This window comes from Suncus etruscus, chromosome X (assembly GCF_024139225.1).
Source record: "Suncus etruscus isolate mSunEtr1 chromosome X, mSunEtr1.pri.cur, whole genome shotgun sequence".
NCBI lineage: Eukaryota > Metazoa > Chordata > Mammalia > Eulipotyphla > Soricidae > Suncus > Suncus etruscus.
Genome location: NC_064868.1, coordinates 27,591,697 through 27,613,482, shown reverse-complemented (window position 1 = coordinate 27,613,482; position 21,786 = coordinate 27,591,697). Strand labels below are relative to the sequence as shown.

The window sequence follows — 21,786 nt, the reverse complement described above, 5'->3', positions numbered from 1 at the left end:
CTATTCATAGGTGAATATATCAAGGAACTGAAAGCAACTACTTACAAAGATATGTATAAATCAATATTCATAGCAACATTACTCATTATAGCCAAAAGGAAGCAATGAAACTGTTCATCAGAAGATGAGTGAATAAACAAAACATGATATATACAAACTATTCCGACTAGGCAATTAAATGAAATGCCATTCTGATGCATGGTGTAACATGGATGAATTCTGGTCCTGTGGCAAGAGGAAAGGTCAGAAACAATACAGTAAATTTTGTATCAATCCACTTATATGGTGAACTTAAAACATTCCAATAGATGATTAAGCCAAGATTAGCTGCATGGAAAGCAAGTGCTTTACCTGCTGTACTAAATCTCTGGCCAAAAGTGTTGCTTGTTTAATGAGTTATTTATATATTTTGATACTAACCCTTTGTTAGATATATGAAGTTATATATTTAAACTCTTCCATTATAGGTTTTTGATTGTTTCCTTGATTGAACTTTTTTAATTTAATTTAAGACTATATTTTGTCCTTTATTTCCCTTGCCATCCCCCAAGACATCCCCCAGTACTATCCCCCAAGGCAGATACTGTCACCCATTGTATATTGATTTCTTCTATGTATTTTATGGCTTAAAGATTTATGCATACATTTAATCCATTTTCAATTAATTTTTGTGTGTATACAATGTTAGGTAGTCATCTGGCTGTATTATTTTGCTGTTCAGTTATCTAAAGAATTAATTAGTTTTCCTGCTTGCTCAGTGGGCTTTTTAGTAGACAGTTAGTTGCCCATATATGACGGGTTTTATTTCACAGTGCCAATTATTCCACTGATCTGTGAATCTGTTTTTATTTTAATATCACACTGTTTTAATTTCTATCACTAAGTGAACATTCTTTACCACTTAATTGGAAGTTAAGTGGTAAAAATGGGAAATTGTATGTTATGTGCATTTACCTTAATAAACAAAAATTACATTGTATACTTAAAATGGATAAATTATACTGTATGTAAATTATATCTCAATAAAGCCATTAATTTGAAAAGCTTTAAGCACATTATTTCATTTAATCTCTACTGCACTTTCATTTAACCTTCAAATTGTAGCAAATTTCCATCTTGAGTCTTATGTATGTAACTGTAGTCCAAACTACATTTAGTGCATATCTAAAATCTAACAAATTAATTTAAACTTAAGGTAAAAGTGAATAAATTTTCACTTTTACCCTCAACTTTATTTTCTTATTCTCTCTTACTTTACAAAGTATTGTACAAAGTAGTGCTCTATTATTTACCAAGTTGCTTTAACAAAATAGAAGTCCTTGGAGACATTGTGGTCATCCCTATAGGACTGGCATGAAAAGAGAGAATAAAATCTTTGGGGCTGAGGAGATCACTCAAAGGGTTAGATCTCATATGTGGAATGCTCAGGGATCCTTTTTCAATCCCCACACTACATGGTCTCCCTAGCAGTACCTGATACAGCCCTGGTGGCTCCCAGTACTACTGAATAGCCCTGATGCAAACAAAACAAAAACAGTATAAACTTAATCATTAATTTAGATGCTATTTCAAAGTAATATTTAACAAAACTACCACAAAAATAAAGCTCTGCATTTCTTTTTTTAACATATTTTTTATTTATTTTAACATGTACATTGACTTTGTCCCTCGAGCCCCTAGATTATAGTACATTATAATATTTCTTACACAAAGCAATCAAAAGCCACATAATTTATGCAACTCCTTTAACATTAAAAGTTGTAGTATTGTTGACACAATTGATCATAATACAATCATTAATTAAGAATGAGGCAAAGGAGCACAGCAAAGACTGTGTTAGTGTGGAAATTGTTTGCATAGGCCCAGCAAAATATAGGGGACATGGAAAGAAAAAGTCTTGGCCTAAATACAAGGAGACCTTAACTCTGAAGTTTTCTGGCATAAGACCAACTCTAGGCTTCAGGCATATTAGGTTGTCCAACCTAAGTCATTGTCTGTAGTACCAATACACTTTTATTTTTCACACAGTCACTGTTGTTGGTGTCAGGTTTTGTAGCCAAGGATCTCCGAATATGTCCATATCCTATATAAGAGTCAGGATGATGCGGAGCACCCTTTAGTTTCATTCACAATTAGCTAGCGCCCCCGCGTGTACCATATATATTCAAAATAAAAATGAAAGGATGGACTCTCAAGTTGGGAAGAGACCAGTACTCTTTTCCTACTTGTTTACTCTCAGCGGCCTCTTGGCCTCTTTCTTCCTTCATTGTGTAACTGTGGTTGCTACCATACTAGGTTTCTGATTAGTTCCCACAAAAAGGTCTGCAATTCTTTACTTTTCCACTGTGTTGAATATTAATATTATAAATTAACCACTAATTGATGTTCCCACAAAAAGGTCTGCAATTCTTTACTTTTCCACTGTGTTGAATATTAATATTATAAATTAACCACTAATTGATGTTTTCACTGCCTGTTTATATAGGTACCGTATATTCTGGCATATAAGACTACTTTTGAAATGAAAAAAATTCAACGAAAATCGGTGGTCGTCTTATACACGGAGTATATCCGGAAAAGCATTTTGATATACAGCTAAACGAAAATCGTCTGGATATTGCCATGAAACGAATTTTCCAACTCGATCCTGCGCCAATCACTGCAAGGCTACTCAGGCCGCCTCACTAACTCAGCCAATCCAAGCAGGCTTTTTATACATGCAAATTATACAATGTTCTGTACCTGAATCTACACTGTAAAAAGCCTGCTCTGATTGACCAGAGTCAGAGAGAAAGTCTAATACAGTATAACCTTTGAACCTTTGCTTGTTGTGATTGGCTCATACAGTTGCAGCACAGGAACATTCTGTCTTACACAATGAATATAGGCCCAACCCTATGTTTTAACTGTAAAATTAGGGGCTCATCTTGTACGCCTGGTCGTCTTAGACCCTGGAAAATACGGTATGTGTTTTCTCTTACATACAAGTGCCATGAAAGAGTACACTGCTTAACATTTTGGATTATTAAAACACCCTTGGGGCTGGAAAGATAGTACAGCAGGTAAGATAGCCTTGGATATAGCAGATACAGGATCTATCCCAATCATCCCATATTGTGCCCTGAGCCCTGTTAGGAAGAATTCCCAAGTGTAGAGCCAGGAGTAACCTCTGTGCATTCCCAGGTGTGGCCCAAAATATAAAACTAAAAATATAAATAAATAGAAAACTCTTCACTTCCTGGGCTCCTCTATCAACAATCTTCAGGGTTGGATATTTCCAAGAGATCAGTTATTTAAATGTTTGGATCTAATAACACTCTCTTCTTTTTTCCTTCCAGATATAGAGTTGAACCTTCTCATTGTAGCTAATCTTTGGGTTGTCTCATGTCTTGCCATTTACAGTCTTCAAGCATATTTTATAATACAATTCCTGTATTAAATATCCTTATTGATCTATTTAGATTGAGTTATTTTTAACCAACCAGTTCCCGGAGGTAATACAGTAGCTTTAGAAAAAAATTCCAGTTGCTAAATCTATCTTAACAAAAATTCCTACGTTTCCTATGAAGTAAAGAAAGCAGTAAATCAATAATAGTTTTATATTTGTAAAATATATAAGCAATATGCTTTAAATGGCACATTTAAGAAATTAAAGTTGGGGCAGAGTGATAGTGCAGCAATAGGGCATTTGCCTTGCAGGCAGCTGACCTAGGGTGGACCTTGGTTCGATATCTGGCGTCCCATATGGTCCCCCAAGCCAGGATCAATTACTGAGCCCATAGCCAGAAGTAATCCCTGAGTGTCACCGGGTGTGGCCCCAAAACACAAAACAAAACCCAAAAAAACAAACAAATAAAAAAGATTAAAGTTATTCTGTTTCTCATCTATGGTGAAGACCTTTTTCATCCAAAATAAAATGTAAATCAAACAAAAAGAACAAAATTAATACTGCAAAATAATATAATTTGAGGGCAGAATTTGATACTTGGGCAAGAGACCTTCTATTCTACATAATTTATACACATGCCAAAGTTGATTTCCTTTCAATATTTTTATGCATTTTTTTGTTTGTTTTGGGGCCACACCTGTTTGATCAGGGGTTACTCCTGGCTTTGCACTCAGAAATCGCTCCTGGCTTGGGGGGACCAGGAGATCAAACTGCGGTCCGTCCTATGCTAGCACTTGTAAGACAAACACCTTACCTCTAGCACCACCTCTCCAGCCCCATTTTTATGCATTTTAATATCAAATCCAGTAACCTTAGTCTAAAGTAATTTTTAGATTTTTTCAGACAAAAAAAGTCATTAATCACTTATAATTAAGAAGAATGATTAATGGTTTGAATGCCACCAATTTAATCATCTTTCTTAGAAATATAGGTGAGTTTCAGAGAAATAATAAAATTCTCTAGTCATTTTGATTACTCTAATATATAAACATTTATAACACAACAATTATATGAAAAAAGTGATGAGAACATTATTATTAGAACAAATATCAACAAGAATGCATGTCTATACCACTTAGAATGTCAGAATATAACTTCAAAATGACGCTACACATATTAGTCTAAACAAAACTCAAATGTGTCTATTATAGATACAGATGTCATAGCATGAGGAAAAATTTGCAGTCCAAAAGGCTAGATCTACATGCTGGGTACATACACAAGTAACTGATATTCTAAGAATGTCAGTTACCTGATCATAAATTTATAAATATTCTTAACTCCTTGGATTTATTTCAAGAAGTGAATGGCATCCTAATGTAAAAAAGGCTCTGTCATGGACATGTTGCTACATAATATGTATTATTACTATTGCTATAATCTGCAGGGAAGGTTTTATGTCATTGTTCATTGTCTGTTACTCATCTTTTGAATCTTCTCATTTAGGGTCTCTATTTTGCCATATGTTATTTGTTATCAATACCATTTCACCACTGGCTAAATATGAACTTTCAACAGTTTTTAAAAGTTTAATCTCTTTTCTAGCAGCACCTCATAAAAATTATAAATCAGATAGCTATTTATATTTAATCTTCTTATACTACTGTGAATCCAGACCTGCGTTTCTTTCTCCAGATCCAACTTCTCGTTTTCATAGAAAGGTTCAATATGAAAAGAAGACCCTTCTAGGAATAACGTCCTGGACATGTGAGAGTCTGTTAAACTTGTCTGCCAGAAGGAGATGTAGCTGATACTGAGGCATAAAGAGAATGCTGGCCTCGATGCATCATTAGGGAGAAAAATAAATGCCAGGAATGAGGACTTGACTGTTATTAGTTCTTTTTTCTTTTCTTAGTTTTAGATGGATGAATCTCTGAGGGGATTCTATATCTGGGTAGTTAATTATTTGTGGATGTCAATAGCTCCTTAAATGAAATAGACATTTTGTAATTCAGTATTTCAGAAATATGGGACATAGGAAAAAATATTTATCTTTAGCTTGAGGGAAGATAGGTTAGTTAGTTACCCAGAATTCTTTGAAACAGATGTCAAAACTACTTTTCTATCTATACTATAGGATCATTTATCATGTCCTTTTCATATAAAATAACTCATAAATATTTTAAGTGCCTTTATTGGAATCATGATTTCAAGTTACAGTATTGACTTCTTCCTTAAAAGTCCATTATGTTAATTGTAAGGAAAAAAAGAGAACTCATAGATGAGAGACAGCTCAACCCCATTATAGTCAATCTTACCAAGAGGCATGGTTTCCTAGGTTCTTTTTCATGCACACATGAAGACTATCGCCATGATTAACAGGCTATCTTTTCTTGAGTGCCTTATTAAAGCTACACTTGATGCAACATCACTGTAATAACTCCAACTTTCAAATTCTTTCTGTTAAGTATTCTATTAAATATAATCATAAATGACTAACCTTATGGCTAATTTGCGGACTATTTTATTGCTTCTGCTTTTATTATACTAATGTGAATTTACTTAGAATCCAAATTGTACAATGGATCTATCCATAACTTAGCCTTGTAGTTTCCTATGTCACAATAAATCATTTATATGTCTATAATATGTAAAAACAAATATAAATTAGGCATAAATGGAATATGTCTTCAGGACCCATTATTTTCTCATTTGTCAAATAAATTAATACATGAAGTCTTCCATCATCTATGTATTCCTTTATTTTCTACCTTTACTTTTTACTTCTGCCAAGTAACTGCTTCCAATAGTAGTGAAAACAACTCACTTTCTCAGTACACATTTGCCATTTAGTCTAAAGGGCCTAACTTTTCTCAGCATTATTTTTCATAAATGTCACTAAAATTATCAATAAACTCTTGGCATTCATTTAACAGATTTCATCAAAATATAATAATGCTAAATATACATCTTGAGATTTTATTAGAGAGTCTTTCCTGCTTTTACTTCTGGGCCTGTATACATCCTCTCATTTTACATGAAAAATTCAGAATTTTTCTGGATTCTTGTTCATGCTATTCATTTCCTTTAGTGCTCTTATATTACCAAGTGAAATTCAGAATGAAGTATTACATGCCTCCATTAGTGAAAAACAGTTATATGCTGTGGCTATACAAAATATCAGAGTGAATAATACATTTTCTTTTTTTGTTTGTTTTCTTTGTTTTTTGTTTTTTTGTTTTTGGGTTACACCTGGCAGTGCTCAGGTGTTATTCCTGGCTCTATGCTCAGAAATCACTCCTGTCAGGCTTGAGGGACTGTATGAGATGCCGCGATTCAAACCACCGTCCTTTTGCATGCAAGGCAAATGCCCTACCTCCATGCTATCTCATCAGCCTAACATTTTCTTAAAATTAAAAAATTCTAAAGATTTTTTAAGCTTTGACCCCTTGTGCATAATCTGAGGAACTATTTAACAGCAACAAACAATACTTTGAGGTAGGTAAGCAGGATGTTTTTGTAGATGAATACATTATATAAAATGTAAGTAAAACTTAATAAGACTACATCCCAATGTTGGAAATTTCAAACTATGGTCTCAAACCATCTAGAATCTGGAAGCAAATTCTATTACTAGATCCTTTGTTATCCACAAAACTTGGGCCAACTATTCTCTCAAAAATCATAATAGACATGTGTTTGTTTCCCCCATGCCATTATTTAACATGATAAATTATAAAATACACTGATGTTTGGCTGTCTAATAAATGAAAACGATGAAATTCTGAATTTTGATTTTATATTTTCTATTTTTGAATCTAAACACCTTTTCATATACTTAATAATATTCCTTATTAATAAATCAGTATTTAATAACTCCTTTCATGTATGTGTGTTTTAGGAATACACAAAGTCAATACACTAAGTCATGGTCAAGATTTGTTCCTGCTCTGCTCAGGGATTACTCCTAGCAGTGCTCAGGGACTATATGTGGTGCTTCGGAAAGAATCCACATCAGCAAAGAGCAAGGAAAGTGTGCTTCCCATTGTAGTATCACTCGAGACCCATGTAGGAAGCTTTAAAGGTCAAGTTTTGAGATAGGAGATACTGAGAAATCATTTAAGACAAGGTAGATTACAGCATTGCTTACTGGGCATCCAAAGAAAGGAGCATAGTAAGTGTAAAGAATTGATCATCCTTTCCGAAGGGTTAGAGAGATTGTAGAGGGATAAAGGCCTTTACTTTACCTGTGGCCAACTCTGGTTTGATCCTTGACACCACATATAATTCCCTAAATTATTTCTTCTCTGAGTTTGGGTGAAATTATGAACATTACCCATCCCACTGGAAAAAGAGTGCGACACCTTTGAGAGGAAAGGCAAAGTGGTGAAATGTGAAAAGCAACTGACTATACATAAAAGGTGATCATAATAAACCAAGAAAGTGTCATGGACTTGGAAGAAATCAGAATTATTAATGTACTACATTTTTTTACTGCTATTGTTTTGGGGTCACATCTGACAGTGCTCCTGGCTCATTATTCAGGTATTAATCCTGGTGTTGCTCAAGAAAGCATATAAGTGCTGGCAATTGAAACCAGGTTGGGTGTGTACAAGGCAAGCCCTCTAACCACTGTACTATCTCTCTAGTCCCAATGTACTCCCTAGATCAGAGAGGTAGCATAGTGGTTGAAGTGCTTGCCTGTGTGTGGCTGATTCTGATTGGATCTCCTGCACTGCATATGATCCCTAGAGCACTAGAATGAGTGATTGACTCTGAGCAGAGTCAAAAGTAAAAAGTGACCATCATTGGGTGTGGCCTATGATATCCCCAATGTAATTTTTATGTAATGTACTTCCAACAATGAAATTCACCTATTATCATGGAAGAAAAAGAAAGTAGTTTTTAAAATATGGAACAAGGAAGCCATGCAATACACCTAACATCCACTTTAGACAGTCTCTCATTGCTTATTTATGAAGAAAGCCAAAAATGGAAATTAATTTAGCAAGTGAAAGAATAACAAAGCACATTCACATTTTCACAAAAGAGAGGAAAACTTTAATTCAACATTTAAATACTAATTTTATACTAACATAAATGATTAAAAATTAGCAGACTTTAAAAATCATAAACTGACAAATGAATCTCCAAAATTAAAACCAGAAATAACAGGAATATGTAAAATAGGAACTTATCAAACTCAAAAGAAACCAGGAAAAATTGAAGACTAAAATCTGTGTGTTATCAGTTGACCCAATTTCTAAAACAGCTAGCCAAACATGACCTTCTTTAATTCTCAGAATATGCAAATAGAAAGTTATCATCACTGTCATTTTGATATATGCCATCAGAAATTCAAATAGGGAGTACTGTCCAGCATAATAAGGTACAATAATGTGTATTAAACATTTTGTATAATAATAAATCATACTATTACTAACAATATTACAACTAAAATGTATTATTACATATACATGTATAATTAAATATAATTATTTATTAGTTAAATGATAATATTTTGCTTAAAAGCAAATAATTTTCTCCAGAAAATTCAGAAGAGGAAGTCAGAAAAGCATCTTATACCTGTAACAAAGAGTCATCGTACTATCCTAGGCTTGAGGATAATGGTAAGAAAGTAAGAAACTGGGCCCGGAGAGATAGCACAGCGGTGTTTGCCTTGCAAGCAGCCGATCCAGGACCAAAGGTGGTTGGTTCGAATTCCGGTGTCCCATATGGTCCCCCGTGCCTGCCAGGAGCTATTTATGAGCAGACAGCCAGGAGTAACCCCTGAGCACTGCCAGGTGTGGCCCAAAAACCAAAAAAAAAAAAAAAAAAAGAAAAAAAAAGAAAGTAAGAAACTTTTTTTTTTGCCCTTTTTTTTTGGCCATACCTGGTGACGCCCAGGAGTTACTCCTGGGAATGCTCTCAGAAATTGCTCCTGGCTTGGGGGACCATATGGAATGCCAGGGGATCAAACCGCAGTCCATCCTAGGTTAGTGCATGCAAGACAAATGCCCTATAGCTGTGACACCTGTCCGGCCCCATGAAAGTAAGAAATTTTTAAAAGTGGAGAGACCCATGGTTAAACACCATGAAAAAATATTTGTGTATGTATGTGTGCATGTGTGTATGAGAAAAAGAGAATTGGGAACCATAATTCTCTAACAATAACAGGCTGTATTGAGACAATTACTTGAAAGAACATACAAGTGAATTCTTCTTAATACCCTCAGTTAAGATCCCCAGGTTCCAACCAAGCTATCAATTTTCCCATCGGTATTTTAAAATGATCTCTTGCTTTTAGGGTAAAAAATGCAAAAATTAGGCATTGAAGTTAGAAATATAGATTTAGATCCTGTCTCAATTGCTTAACATGTATTAACATTGAACCCATCAATTAAGTTGGTTAAATATCAGTGTCTTCAATGGAAATATTAAGGTGAAAAATGCCTGAATGATTAAAGTTTCTTGAAGAGTAGATACATTCATTTTCTATAACTTTGAAATATGCATGTTTCTGGAAAGGAACACTGCACAATAATTTTAAAAAGATGTTGACAACATTCTAATTATTAGTTCTAATCTAGATTTCTTTACTAAATCCTGAGTAAGTATGAGTCCTTTCATTTTTTCAACATATTTCTATTTATTTTTCTTGTAGTTTTTATTTCATATGTAGAGTATTGTTGGTTCTGTAGTTTTTAATATTTTTTCTTTATTTAAACACCATGGTTACAGAATTGTTCATGATTGAGTTTCATTCATACATTGTATACCAATGCATGTGTCCTGCCACCGGTGTCCCCAGTTTCCCCAGTTTCCCTCCCCTTTCCCAATTGCTTATCTCAGGGGAAGATATTTTACTTCTCTCTATATCTATATATTTCTCTCCATCCCTCTTTTTTCCCATTTAGACACCATGGTGTGCACTATTGTTAATGAAGGTGTACCATATATATCATTTTATCTCTTTACAGCACCCATCAGTGATCAGTTGCAACTATATTGCACCCATTTTTACATTAAGAGCATTGCTCCACTATTTGTGGCGAACTTCCTACCTTGGACTGGTTTTCCTGACATTCATCTCTATTGTCTCAGGATATTATCACTACATTATCTTTTATTTTTATTATATTCCACAATTCATTGAGATTATTCTATGTGTATCCATTTCCCTCTGACTAATTTCACTCAGCATAAAACTTTTCATAATCAATCATGTATAAGAAAATTTTATGATTTCTTTATTCCTAACAGCTGCATAGTATTCCATTGTGTAGGTGTACCAGCTTCTTTAGCCACTCATCTGTTCTCAGATATTTACTTAGGTTATTTTTAGATTCTGGCTATTGTAAATAGTGCTGCAATGAACATAGAAAATGCAGAGGGCTTTTATGAACAGTTTTTGAATTTCTAGAGTATATATCTATGAGTAGTATTGCTGGATTATATGGAAGCTCAATTTCTAGCTTTTTGAGGAATATTCATATTGTTTTCCAAAATTATTGAACCAGTATACATTTCTACCAGAAGTGAATGAGACCTTTTCTCCCCAAATATGCACTAACACTGGATGTTTTTGTTTTTTTGTGATGGTAAGAAATGTTAAATATATATTTATTTGGAAATAGTTTTTCTAGGTCATCCATTTTAATCACTTCCACTGTGTGCTTTTATCACTCTGTTCAAAGCCTATACTTTGTAGAATATTCTATTTATGTTTCTTTGTCTCTTCAAGGAAATTGATCCTTCTGCAGCATGATAGTGCTCCTACCAGCTCTATATTTGCTTATTACCTCAAGAATTTCATGTAAATAATGCTTATGTTTTTTAATTTAATTTAATTTTTGTTTTTGGGTCATACCCGGTGATGCTCAGTGGTTACTCCCGGCTATATGCTCAGAAATCGCTCCTGGCTTGGGAGACTATATGGGACGATGAGAATCGAACCAAGGTCCATCCTGGGTCAGTCACGTGCAAGGGAAACACCCTACTGTCGTGCTATCGCTTCAGCCTCCTTACATTATTATTTTTAAAAAAGTAAGGGACTTACAATCATTCAATGATAATAAACTCTTGCACTTTCGATCATTTCTGTGGTAGCAGAAGGGGTGTTGCAAGCAGGAATAAGAGGGAAATTAAAGTGAGCAAGGCCAGTGGTGGAGGGGCTTTGGCACTAAGGAGGAAGTAGAGGGGCGGTAACTTTGACCAAACTCATAAATGTTACAATTTTTCAAACTGTTACAGCAGCTACAAACCAAAGTAGCCACTGTTGCACAGAGTTTTGTTTCTTTGGGCCACACTCAGTGACGCTCAGGGGTTTCTCCAGGCTATGAGCTCAGAATCCACTCCTGGCTTGGGGGACCATATCGGATGCCTGGAGATCGAACTGTGGTCTGTCTTGGGTCAGCCTTGTGCAAGTCAAACGCCCTACCCCTTGCACCACTGCTCTGGCCCCAACATACAGACTTTTACAGAAGGGAGGTGAACACCAAGGAGACATTTATATTTGCACTTTTCTGTATTTCATAACAGCAAATGTTTATTACTCCTAACTATGTTCCAGAAACCATGTGCCCTGCAGGATTCCAAATGCTGGCCATGGCTAGTCACGTGACAGGCAGGTGATTTCGCTCTCTATCCGGGTCCCCCAGCAAAAGGGTTAGCAACAAGGTTTCTAGCTACATCCTTAGTTCCTAGATACAAATTTCCCATTATGGTGGTGATGGCAAAGGTGGACGTCAATGGTTTCCCCTCACCAGCAGGGAGTGTAGCTGTCTGAGCTGGTTTTACTAAGTCTGGTTTTTCTCGTTAACTTGCCGAACTGGACACAAAGGCCCACCCGTTTCACCACAGTAAATATAGGGACCAGTGAGTACTTAGGCCTAGTTTTGATTATTATGTTGAGAACCAGCATAAAGGAGCCCCATTGGTGGATCCCATTTTCCAACAGAAAGTGTGGACAGGAAGTGGAGGACAGTCTGGGCCTACACACACCTGAGTGGGAACTAAAATTTCACCTTTATGCTGTTGTACACGGGGAAGACTAACTGTCCGGAAACACTGGGCAAATCAGGACGACCGTCGAGGCGCAGTGGCACGAAGTGGTGGGGAGAGGTACATTTAAATATCGCCAGGGTTTGGCAGAGCGGTTCCTTTTCCTCTTTCTATTTTTTCTCTCCCTGTTTCCTTCTCTCTATGCCTCCACCCTTTGCGACATTTCTACCTTCTCGAATACTACAAACTCAACCAAAATTCCTTTCTCTTAGTTGTATAAGTGCGAAGTTTAAGATCAAGATTCTAATAGTTTTTCCATTAAAGACTTATTCTTTTTATCATCATTATTATATTATTATCATTTTTTGGTTTTGAGGGCCACATCCAGTGATGTTTTGGGGCTACTCCCAGCTATGCACTCAGAAATTGCTCCTGGCTTAGGGGACCATATGGGGGAATCTAACCGAGGTCTGCCTATGCTCAGGCCCGTCTAACATTGATGTTTATAATGGAATTGGGTATACAGGTTGTATATTTTTTATTTCTTTCTTCTTTTTTTTGTTTTTTGCTCCTGGCTCAGATGACCATATGGGATGCTGGGGGATTGAACTGCAGTCCATCTTAGGTTATCATGTAATGCAAACACCTTAACGCCGCGCCATTGCTCTGGCAGTGAAGACATTTTTTTTTTCAAATTCAATATTTTTTTTTGGTTTTTTGGGCCACACCCAGTGACGCTCAGGGGTTACTCCTGGCTATGCGCTCAGAAGTCGCTCCTGGCTTGGGGGACCATATAGGACACCTGGGGATCGAACCGCGGTCCGTCCGAGGCTACCGCAGGCAAGGCAGGCACCTTACCTTTAGCGCCACCGCCCGGCCCAAAATTCAATATTTTTTATATTTTATTTAAACACCTTGATGACATACATGATTATGTTTGGGTTTCAGTCATGTAAAGAACACCACCCATCACCAGTGCAACATCCCCATCACCAATGTCCCAAATCTCCCTCCTCCACACCCCACCCCTGCCTGTACTCTAGACAGGCTTTCTATTTCCCTCATACATTCTCATTGTTAGAATAGTTCACAATGGGGGCCGGAGAGATAGCATGGAGGTAAGGCGTTTGCCTTTCATGCAGGAGGTCATCGTTTCAAATCCCGGCACCCCATATGGTCCCCTGTGCCTGCCAGGAGCAATTTCTGAGCCTGGAGCCAGAAATAACCCCTGAGCACTGCCGGGTGTGACCCAAAAACCACACACACACACAAAAAAAAGAATAGTTCACAATGTAGCTATTTGTCTAACTAAACTCATTCCTCTTTGTGGTGAGCTTCTGAGGTGAGCTGGAACTTCCAGCTCTTTTCTCTTTTGTGTCTGAAAATTATTATTGTAAGAATGTCTTTCATTTTTCTTAAAACCCATAGATGAGTGAGACCATTCTGCGTCTTTCTATCTCTCTCTGACTTATTTCACTCAGCATAATAGATTCCACGTACATCCATATATAGGAAAATTTTATGACTTCATCTTTCCTGACAGCTGCATAATATTCCATTATGTATCTGTAGCACCGTTTCTTTAGCCATTCGTCTGTTGAAGGGCATCTTGGTCGTTTCCAGAGTCTTGCTATGGTAAATAGTGCTGCCATGAATATAGGTGTAAGGAAGGGATTTTTGTATTGTATTTTTTTGTTCCTAGGGTATATTCCTAGGAGTGGTATAGCTGGATCATATGGGAGCTCGATTTCCAGTTTTTGGAGGAATCTTCATATCGCTTTCCATAAAGGTTGGACTAGACGGCATTCTCACGACCAGTGGATAAGAGTTCCTTTCTCTCCACATCCCCACCAACACTGCTTGTTCTCATTCTTTATGATGTGTGCCAATCTCTGTGGTGTGAGGTAATATCTCATCGTTGTTTTGATTTGCATCTCCCTGATGACTAGTGATGTGGAGCATTTTTTCTTGTGCCTTTTGGCCATTTATATTTCTTCTTTGTCAAAGTGTCTGTCCATTTTTTCTCCCCAGTTTTGATGGATTAGGTGATTTTTTTTCTTGAAAAGTTCTGTCAGTGACTTGTATATTTTGGATATTAGCCCTTATCTTATGGGAATTGGGTGAATAGTTTCTCCCACTTAGTGGGTGGCTCTTGTATCCTGGGCGCTATTTCCTCTGAGGTGTAGACGCTTCTCAGATTAATATATTCTCATGTATTAATCTCTGCTTTCACTTTTTGGAGAGTGCAGTTTCCTCCTTGAAGATGCCTTTAGTCTCAGTGTCCTGGGTTGTTTTGCCTATGTGTTGTTCTTATGGTATCGAGTCTGATATCGAGGTCTTTAATCCATTTGGATTTTACCTTCTACATGATGTTAGCTGGGGGTCTAAGTTCAATTGTTTGCAAGTGGCTAGCCAGTTGTGCCAACACCACTTGTTGAAGAGACTTTCTTTGCTCCATTTAGGATTTCTTGTTCCTTTATCAAAAATTAGGTGATTGTATGTCTGGGGAACATTCTCTGAGTACTCAAGCCTATTCCACTGATCTGAGGGCTGTCTTTATTCCAACACTATGCAATTTTGATAACTGTCGCTTTGTAGTAAAGTTTAAAATTGGAGAAAGTAATTCCTCCCATATTCTTTTTCCCAATCATTGCTTTGGCAACGAATACTTATTTCTAATTTACAAATAGTTTATTTGGGTAACAAATAGGTTACTTGGGTGTAAGGGTTCCTGAGTGAAGCTGGTGGCTCCCATGTAATTTACAGCTTTTTGGAAACTACGCCAGTAGTTTCTCACCAGACTTTCTTGACACTCACATTTTCATTCTTTTAGGACCCAATTTTATTACACAATGGAGTACCTAAAAGAAGATGCCTTGGAGCAAGCTGATAATATTGAAAGTGTTCAACAGGATCCACCTAAAATGGAATCAGCTACTGAGGAAAAATCTCTCCAGCAAAAACTCTATGAACTATATGCTGACGAATGTGAAAAGGAGTCTGAGGATACACAGGAATTAAAAAGCAATGTGAATCTGTTAGAGAAGCTTGTAAGTGGAGAATCGTTTCCCTGTTTAGTGGTCAACCTGTTCCCAGGACAACAGGGATATTCTATGATGCTCAAGGATAAAAACGATATCTATTCAGATACTTTCAGACTGTGTTATGATGAGAAGAAATTGTTTGACTACTTTGATGCTGAACAATTACCTCCCATTTTGATAGACGCCCTGGAAAAATCCGAGATCAACGTTTTTCAGTCTGGGTGTGTTGTAGCAGAAATAAGGGACTATAGAGAGTCAATCACTATGGAACCCCCTGACTACCAAAGCAGGCATATTCTCTTACGACCAACCATGCAGACATTAGTCCATGATGTAGAGTCAATTGCCAATGAAAACAAGATAGTGACCCAGGAAGACAAACTTCTGCTTGAGAGTCAGCTGATATTAGCTACAGCTGACCCACTATGTCTAGATCCTTCTGTATTAGTAGCCTGCACTGAAAACAAACTGCTCTACAGCAAGCAAAATATAGACACTCCTGCAATGAAATACAGCTTCCAGAAGTATTCTTCCACCCTGAGTACGGAAGAGGAACTGTTTCCTTACCTATGTCATCCTCAGCTGAGTGAACAAGAAAGTGAAACGGATGAGCCATTTGAACACAAATCATTTCTAGCAGCAAATATTGAAGATCTGTGGCAAGAGAGTTCCTTGATTTTTCCTGTCACCTATGAAGCTGATGAGGAACAGAACATTACCGCGGAGACTCTGGACCAATTTGATGATGCACAGTCAAGCTCCTCATTAAACCTTGAGGTAAGAGATGATCATGTATGTAATTTTGACATTGATGATGAGTTACATATAACAAACCTGCCCTTCATGCAATCATTTAATGATCCATTTATCTCTGGGAACAGACAACACCAATTAAATAGACCTAAGAGACATAAAACTCTCCCTCATTCTTTTACATATGACATACATGGGTCAGAAACTAATGCTCTAGCTATGGCCAGTTGGTCTGAGGAATTGATGCAGAGGAATGACAGCTATCCAGTGCCGGCTTTGTGTAGTAGCTTTACTAGTCCCACACAAGATTCTTCGGGGAAAGAAAGAGGACAGTTTGAAACCACATTGGTTCAGTCTTCAGAACTGGAGACCATGTTCAGTCCCACATCTCCATTCACTGAATTTCTCCTCAATTCAGGAAGGAGTGCCTCAGGGGACAATTTTAATCCAGAACAGAGCAGTTTTCTTACATATCCAGATCCTGTAGCTTCTTATCTATCACCAAGTCCTTTGCAGAGGTCCTTTGCAAAGGTCAATCAAGTTGATACACTTCCTACAGTCACGATTTTCACATCCATCGCTTCTCATAATGTCTCGACAGAGACAACTGCAAGTTCATTAAGATCTCCAGTATTCTCCACTGGGATTTCATCACAAATAATGCCAGACTTGCCCACGCCCAGTTTCTCAGAGACACCCACAACCCTTTCCACTATATATTCATCAGAAATAACCCGAGGCCTATTTACTATCAGCTCCTCAAAAGGTACCCCAAGTTCATCCACTCCCAACTTGTCTTCAGTCCAAAACACTCATAGCTTCTCAAAATCCCTGGTCCCATTAACTTTTAACTCTTACGAAGAAACTTCAGGCACATGTTCTGTCAAATTATCATGGAGTACCTTAGAATTCTCCACAGCAAAATCATTGTGAAAAACCCCAGCCCAATCCAAAGCCAACTTCTCAACAACAACAACAACAACAACAACAACAACAACAACAACTACAATCAGAACCCCATCAACTGTCAGCTTATCACAAAGAAATCTATTTTTGTGCCACACACTGAGGACCCTAGCTCCAGAGACTTTCAGCTCTGCAGCAGTGATCCAGGCTCTGCTTATGTTCAGCTCTGCACCTGCCACTGTCAGATCATCAAAGAGAATCTTAACTTCAACCACTGTCAAGAAAGAATGGAGAGCCTTGACCTCACACAGGGGCACATCTTTACTAAGAACCATATCCACTGTCAGCTCTCTACAACAAAGCCAAATCCTGCCCATTTTGATCTCCTCACAGAGAACACTGGCCACGAAGATCAGGACCAGCATAGCAAACTTAAGCATCATTAAGATAATAATGCCAGCTAATAGAACCCAACCTTAGGATGGTGGGTCTAACCCTGTGTGGTGCATTAGCTCTGTGGCCACAGCTCTGGTTGGAATCACAAAACCCTCACTCAGTTAGGAAATGAGAGGCCAAGTGCTGTACAAAGCAGTTCTCAAGTGGATGTTCAAACTACTCCAGATAATGTTGCAGGTCTCATGGCATGAACTTTACTACAGATTCCACAAAGTTCATTTATTGCAGGCACCCTATAACAGCCTCAGCAGCCACAGGTGCAACTCTATCAGTAGATTTTGCAACCAAAACTTTAGAAAAACTCCACTGCTCATCCTCTGCAGCCAGAGGCACAATCAGTCCAAAAGCTGATGTGTCTGCTCAGAAAAAGGTTGTTCTTAACCTCAATGGAGTGGGACGTATTTTGTAGCCTCTGGCAATCACAGTGCCTCAGGTTGTCTTTGTCCAGAGTACTTTTGGATAAGGCCTTCCTCAGCAGTGTCTCAGACCCCCTCTTTCTTTCAACCACAACAGTAGCTGCCTCAGCCACACCCAGTGTTTACAGATACACCCAGTGGTTGCAGCCAAAACCAGCACCCGATCATCACAGTGACTTTCATCCAGTTCAGCAAGGGAAAATCATCCAAGAAAAGCAAAGAGACAACCACTCCCAAATACCAAGTATTGCCTTTTTTTCTCTTTCCAAAGTACTGAATCAAAAGGTTTCTGTATTTTAATGGTATAGTTAATTTATGTATTTTATATTGCTTTGTATGCAAATTCTAGACAGCTCTGTGCCTTAAACATTAAAACTGGTGTCCCAAGCCACCGCAAATTTTAGACCCCAGCTCTGGTGTTTATTGACCTTAAAATCTACTTCCTAAACGTCAAAGTACCCATCCCTTATTGGCAAAAAATGAATGGGAATATTTATTTCTTAAGTTTGTTGGAAAGATTAATGGACCCTGTATACAGAAGCAGTAAATTTTAAACATTTGTTTGTTTCCAATTTAATATTTTAAATACTTGAGAAAATATAAGTGAGTTGAATAGAAACTAATGATATTACAAATAGAGTTCTGTTACATAAAAGTCAACTTTAGAACTTACTGCAAGTATGCCATGGAATTTTAAGTCTTAAAAAAGGAAACCACAATTTCCTAGATGTTTAGAAATAAGCAGAAATATCTACATATTGATGTACAGAAAAAGGGAAATTTATTCCTCTCACAACCCTTTTACTTTACATAGCTACCCCACACGATGAGTTCTCTGTTTGATAAAACTGGTTGCATTAGTCAGTTTGTAATTCATTCTTCAGTAATTGAGGAATGATTTGGATATATGTTTCTATCATTTGGCAGACAATATTCTTCAAATGCATTATTCATGTGATGCTTATTATTGTGCAAACATTTTATGATATACAAATGCACCTGCTATATACCATTCATTTCAATCTTCTACTGCGTTTAAATTAGTTTGTCTCCAGAAGAAAGGCAATGATAACACAAGCAAAGGTAAAAGTTTCTTCACTTGCAATGCATAGGCAAATGAAAATTTATAAGTTTTAATAAAACATTATAACAGAGAATACAGGGAAAAGAGTAAATACCTGTGATTTGAAAGTATTTTACTTCATCTGCTAATTAAAAATGAATTTGCCAGCATCTAAATGTCTATTTTAAGAGTAAGAACCTAAGTGAAACTTTAAAATTAGACCCCTTGTAAGACAAGTAAATTCATTTGCATAGATAATATCTTTACAGTGTTTTATATCTAAAATGTAAAATTTATAACATTTAAAATGTTCTCTTGATAATATTGTAAGTTTAAAGGTTTTTATTTTTGAAGAAAATGTGCTCTTGAAAAAATTTAAATGTACATGTAAAACAGTTATTTTATGGGAAATCTTTATTATATATTTTGATGCCCTTGGATGACTGGAAGGCACCCTTTACTTAATCTGCTTAAATAGGATGATATCCAACATTTCTCTAAGCCTGTCGGAACCTTTACTCTAAGATGTATATAACTCCCATGATAGCATAGTTAGTTACCATATAATTTTAAAGAATAGAAAATCTCTCTTCATATTCTTCCCAAAACTACTTCAGCTCTAATTGGTACACTTTGAGGAATTCTTAGAGAATTTTTAGACTTCCTTATTTTCTGTTGAACAGCCCACCTAATTTAAAAATTGGAAGCAGAATAGTTTGGACTCTAGCAAACAGACATGACAAAATACTTTAGTCTGAGACATTTCTTTTTTTAATTATTCATAGTTATGTTTTAGACATCTGTGACATTTCTGATCAAATCACACTCTTTTGTTTAATATATTTCCCAACACCAGCATACTCTGTGGATTTGAGCTAAATCTGTTTTATTTGTCTATATGAAGTTTTTGTGTGTGAAAGTGTGGAGGGTTTGGGGAGTTCTTCTTGGCAGAGCCCCTTCCAGAGATTCTTGGACAACCACAATGGTGGATCAACATGAAGACATAAGGAAGAGATGTCACTTGGGACCTGTGAAGCTTAGGGAAGCCATGCAGTATCAGAGATGAAAATAACTGTTTATCTGCAGGCTGCAGCATGGGAGGCATGTGCCTTAACATTGTCCTATCTCATTTGTCCTATTGGAAGGTGATTTTTTTGTTCTGACCTGGAGTAGGCTTCTTAAGCCCCGTCTCCTAACACTTTCCCATCTCTGGTTTTGGCATTGTTTAAGGTTTTTTTAAATTTAATTTTGTATTTTTTTTGGGGGGTCACACCCAGCAGCGCTCAAGGGTTACTCCTGGCTCTATGCACAGAAATTGCTCCAGGCAGGCTAGGGGGATCCTATGGGATGCCGGGATTTGAACCACCATTCTTCTGTAGGCAAGGCAAACTCCCTCCCTTATTGCTATCTCTCAGGCCCCAATGTTTATTAATGTTCTTTAGCAGCCATATTGTTATTATTTGCATGTAATGATTAAGCCTCTTTTCTATTCTTTGCTACTCTTTAACATTCAACCTAAAAACCATCCCTGTAGGATAATATTTCCATGCCATATTTTGGCACATTTTTTATTATTTTACAGGATTATATGTGGACCAAATATGGCAGTCAATGTAAAGACAGTTAAAATGGAAAAGGTTAATTATAAATATCCTTTTTATTACTTGTTATTTCAAACATATTATATAACATTGCATGCATTTATGTGGTATTACTTGAATGGCTAAATATTTTTCTGTTCAAAATATTTAGAATATTAATATATAGATACTCGCAATGAATATTTATGCCCATTAATTCTTTATGTCATCTGTCAAAAGTTTTAATCCATGAATACCAAATAAATTTGTTAAAAATTAGGAGATATATTACTAAATATTGTTATTTTTAAAAAATATTTTAAGAGATAAAAGTTTGTCATAAATATATTTTTTATTATTTTAAGCAGATTGTATAAGTTTGCAAAGATTTATATTGTATTTTTTACTCCAGTATTTAAATTTTGCTATTTATAATAATATATAGGTACTTGTAATAAATGCTATTTTCTAGTTCTGTATATTGAATGTCACCATTTTTAAGACATCAAAGTAATAAACAGAATTTGTTGTAAATATACGGTGTATAATTGTGATTCATCAATATGAGTAGTATTTTAATCTAGATTTTCTTAAACCAGGTTAAATAGAATATATATAATAATATATATAATATATATTATAAATAGCCATAAAATTAAATTAAGCTTTTTGGGGGAGTATTTTGACTATATCCAGTAGTGCTTAGGGGTAACTCCTGGCTTTGCACTTACTTATTACACCTGGCAGTACTCAGGGAAACATATGGGATGCTTGGGGTTGAACATAGGTCGGTTGTGTGCAGGCAAGTGTCCTACTTCCCATCCCTAAATGCATTTTTTTGACAAATAAATATTCCTGAAGTTAAGGTTCCTTTATAAGTCATTCAGATAAATTACATGATGAAAGTTTTCTTTTACAAGAATCCAATGCTAAACTGAGAAATAAGAAACTAAGTTACTAAGATATTCATGTTTATTTCAAATCATCCATTTCTTGTTCATTTGTCTTTGCTAGAAATTTTGAATTCTCTCTCTCTGTGTATGTGTGTATATGGTCTTGAGCCATAGCTGATGATTCTCAGGGCTTAGTTCTGCCTCTGCACTCAGGGCTAAATCCTTGTAGTGGGCTTGGGGAACCGCATAGGGTGCCAAGGATTAAACCAGGGTAATCCCCTTGC

General features: G+C 36.4%; 1 protein-coding gene across 1 annotated transcript; it reads left to right on the top strand.

Annotated features, from left to right (window-relative positions):
• Positions 1-15,243: 15,243 nt before the first annotated feature.
• LOC125998797 (transcription factor SPT20 homolog) lies at positions 15,244-17,121 on the top strand. The gene has a single exon (XM_049766862.1). It carries the CDS (start codon positions 15,244-15,246, stop codon positions 17,119-17,121), a length of 1,878 nt encoding a protein of 625 aa, XP_049622819.1.
• Positions 17,122-21,786: the final 4,665 nt, after the last annotated feature.

Coding starts and splice junctions, on each gene's coding strand:
- LOC125998797 (XM_049766862.1), top strand. CDS start 15,244: ATGGAGTACCTAAAAGAAGATGCCTTGGAGCAAGCTGATAATATTGAA.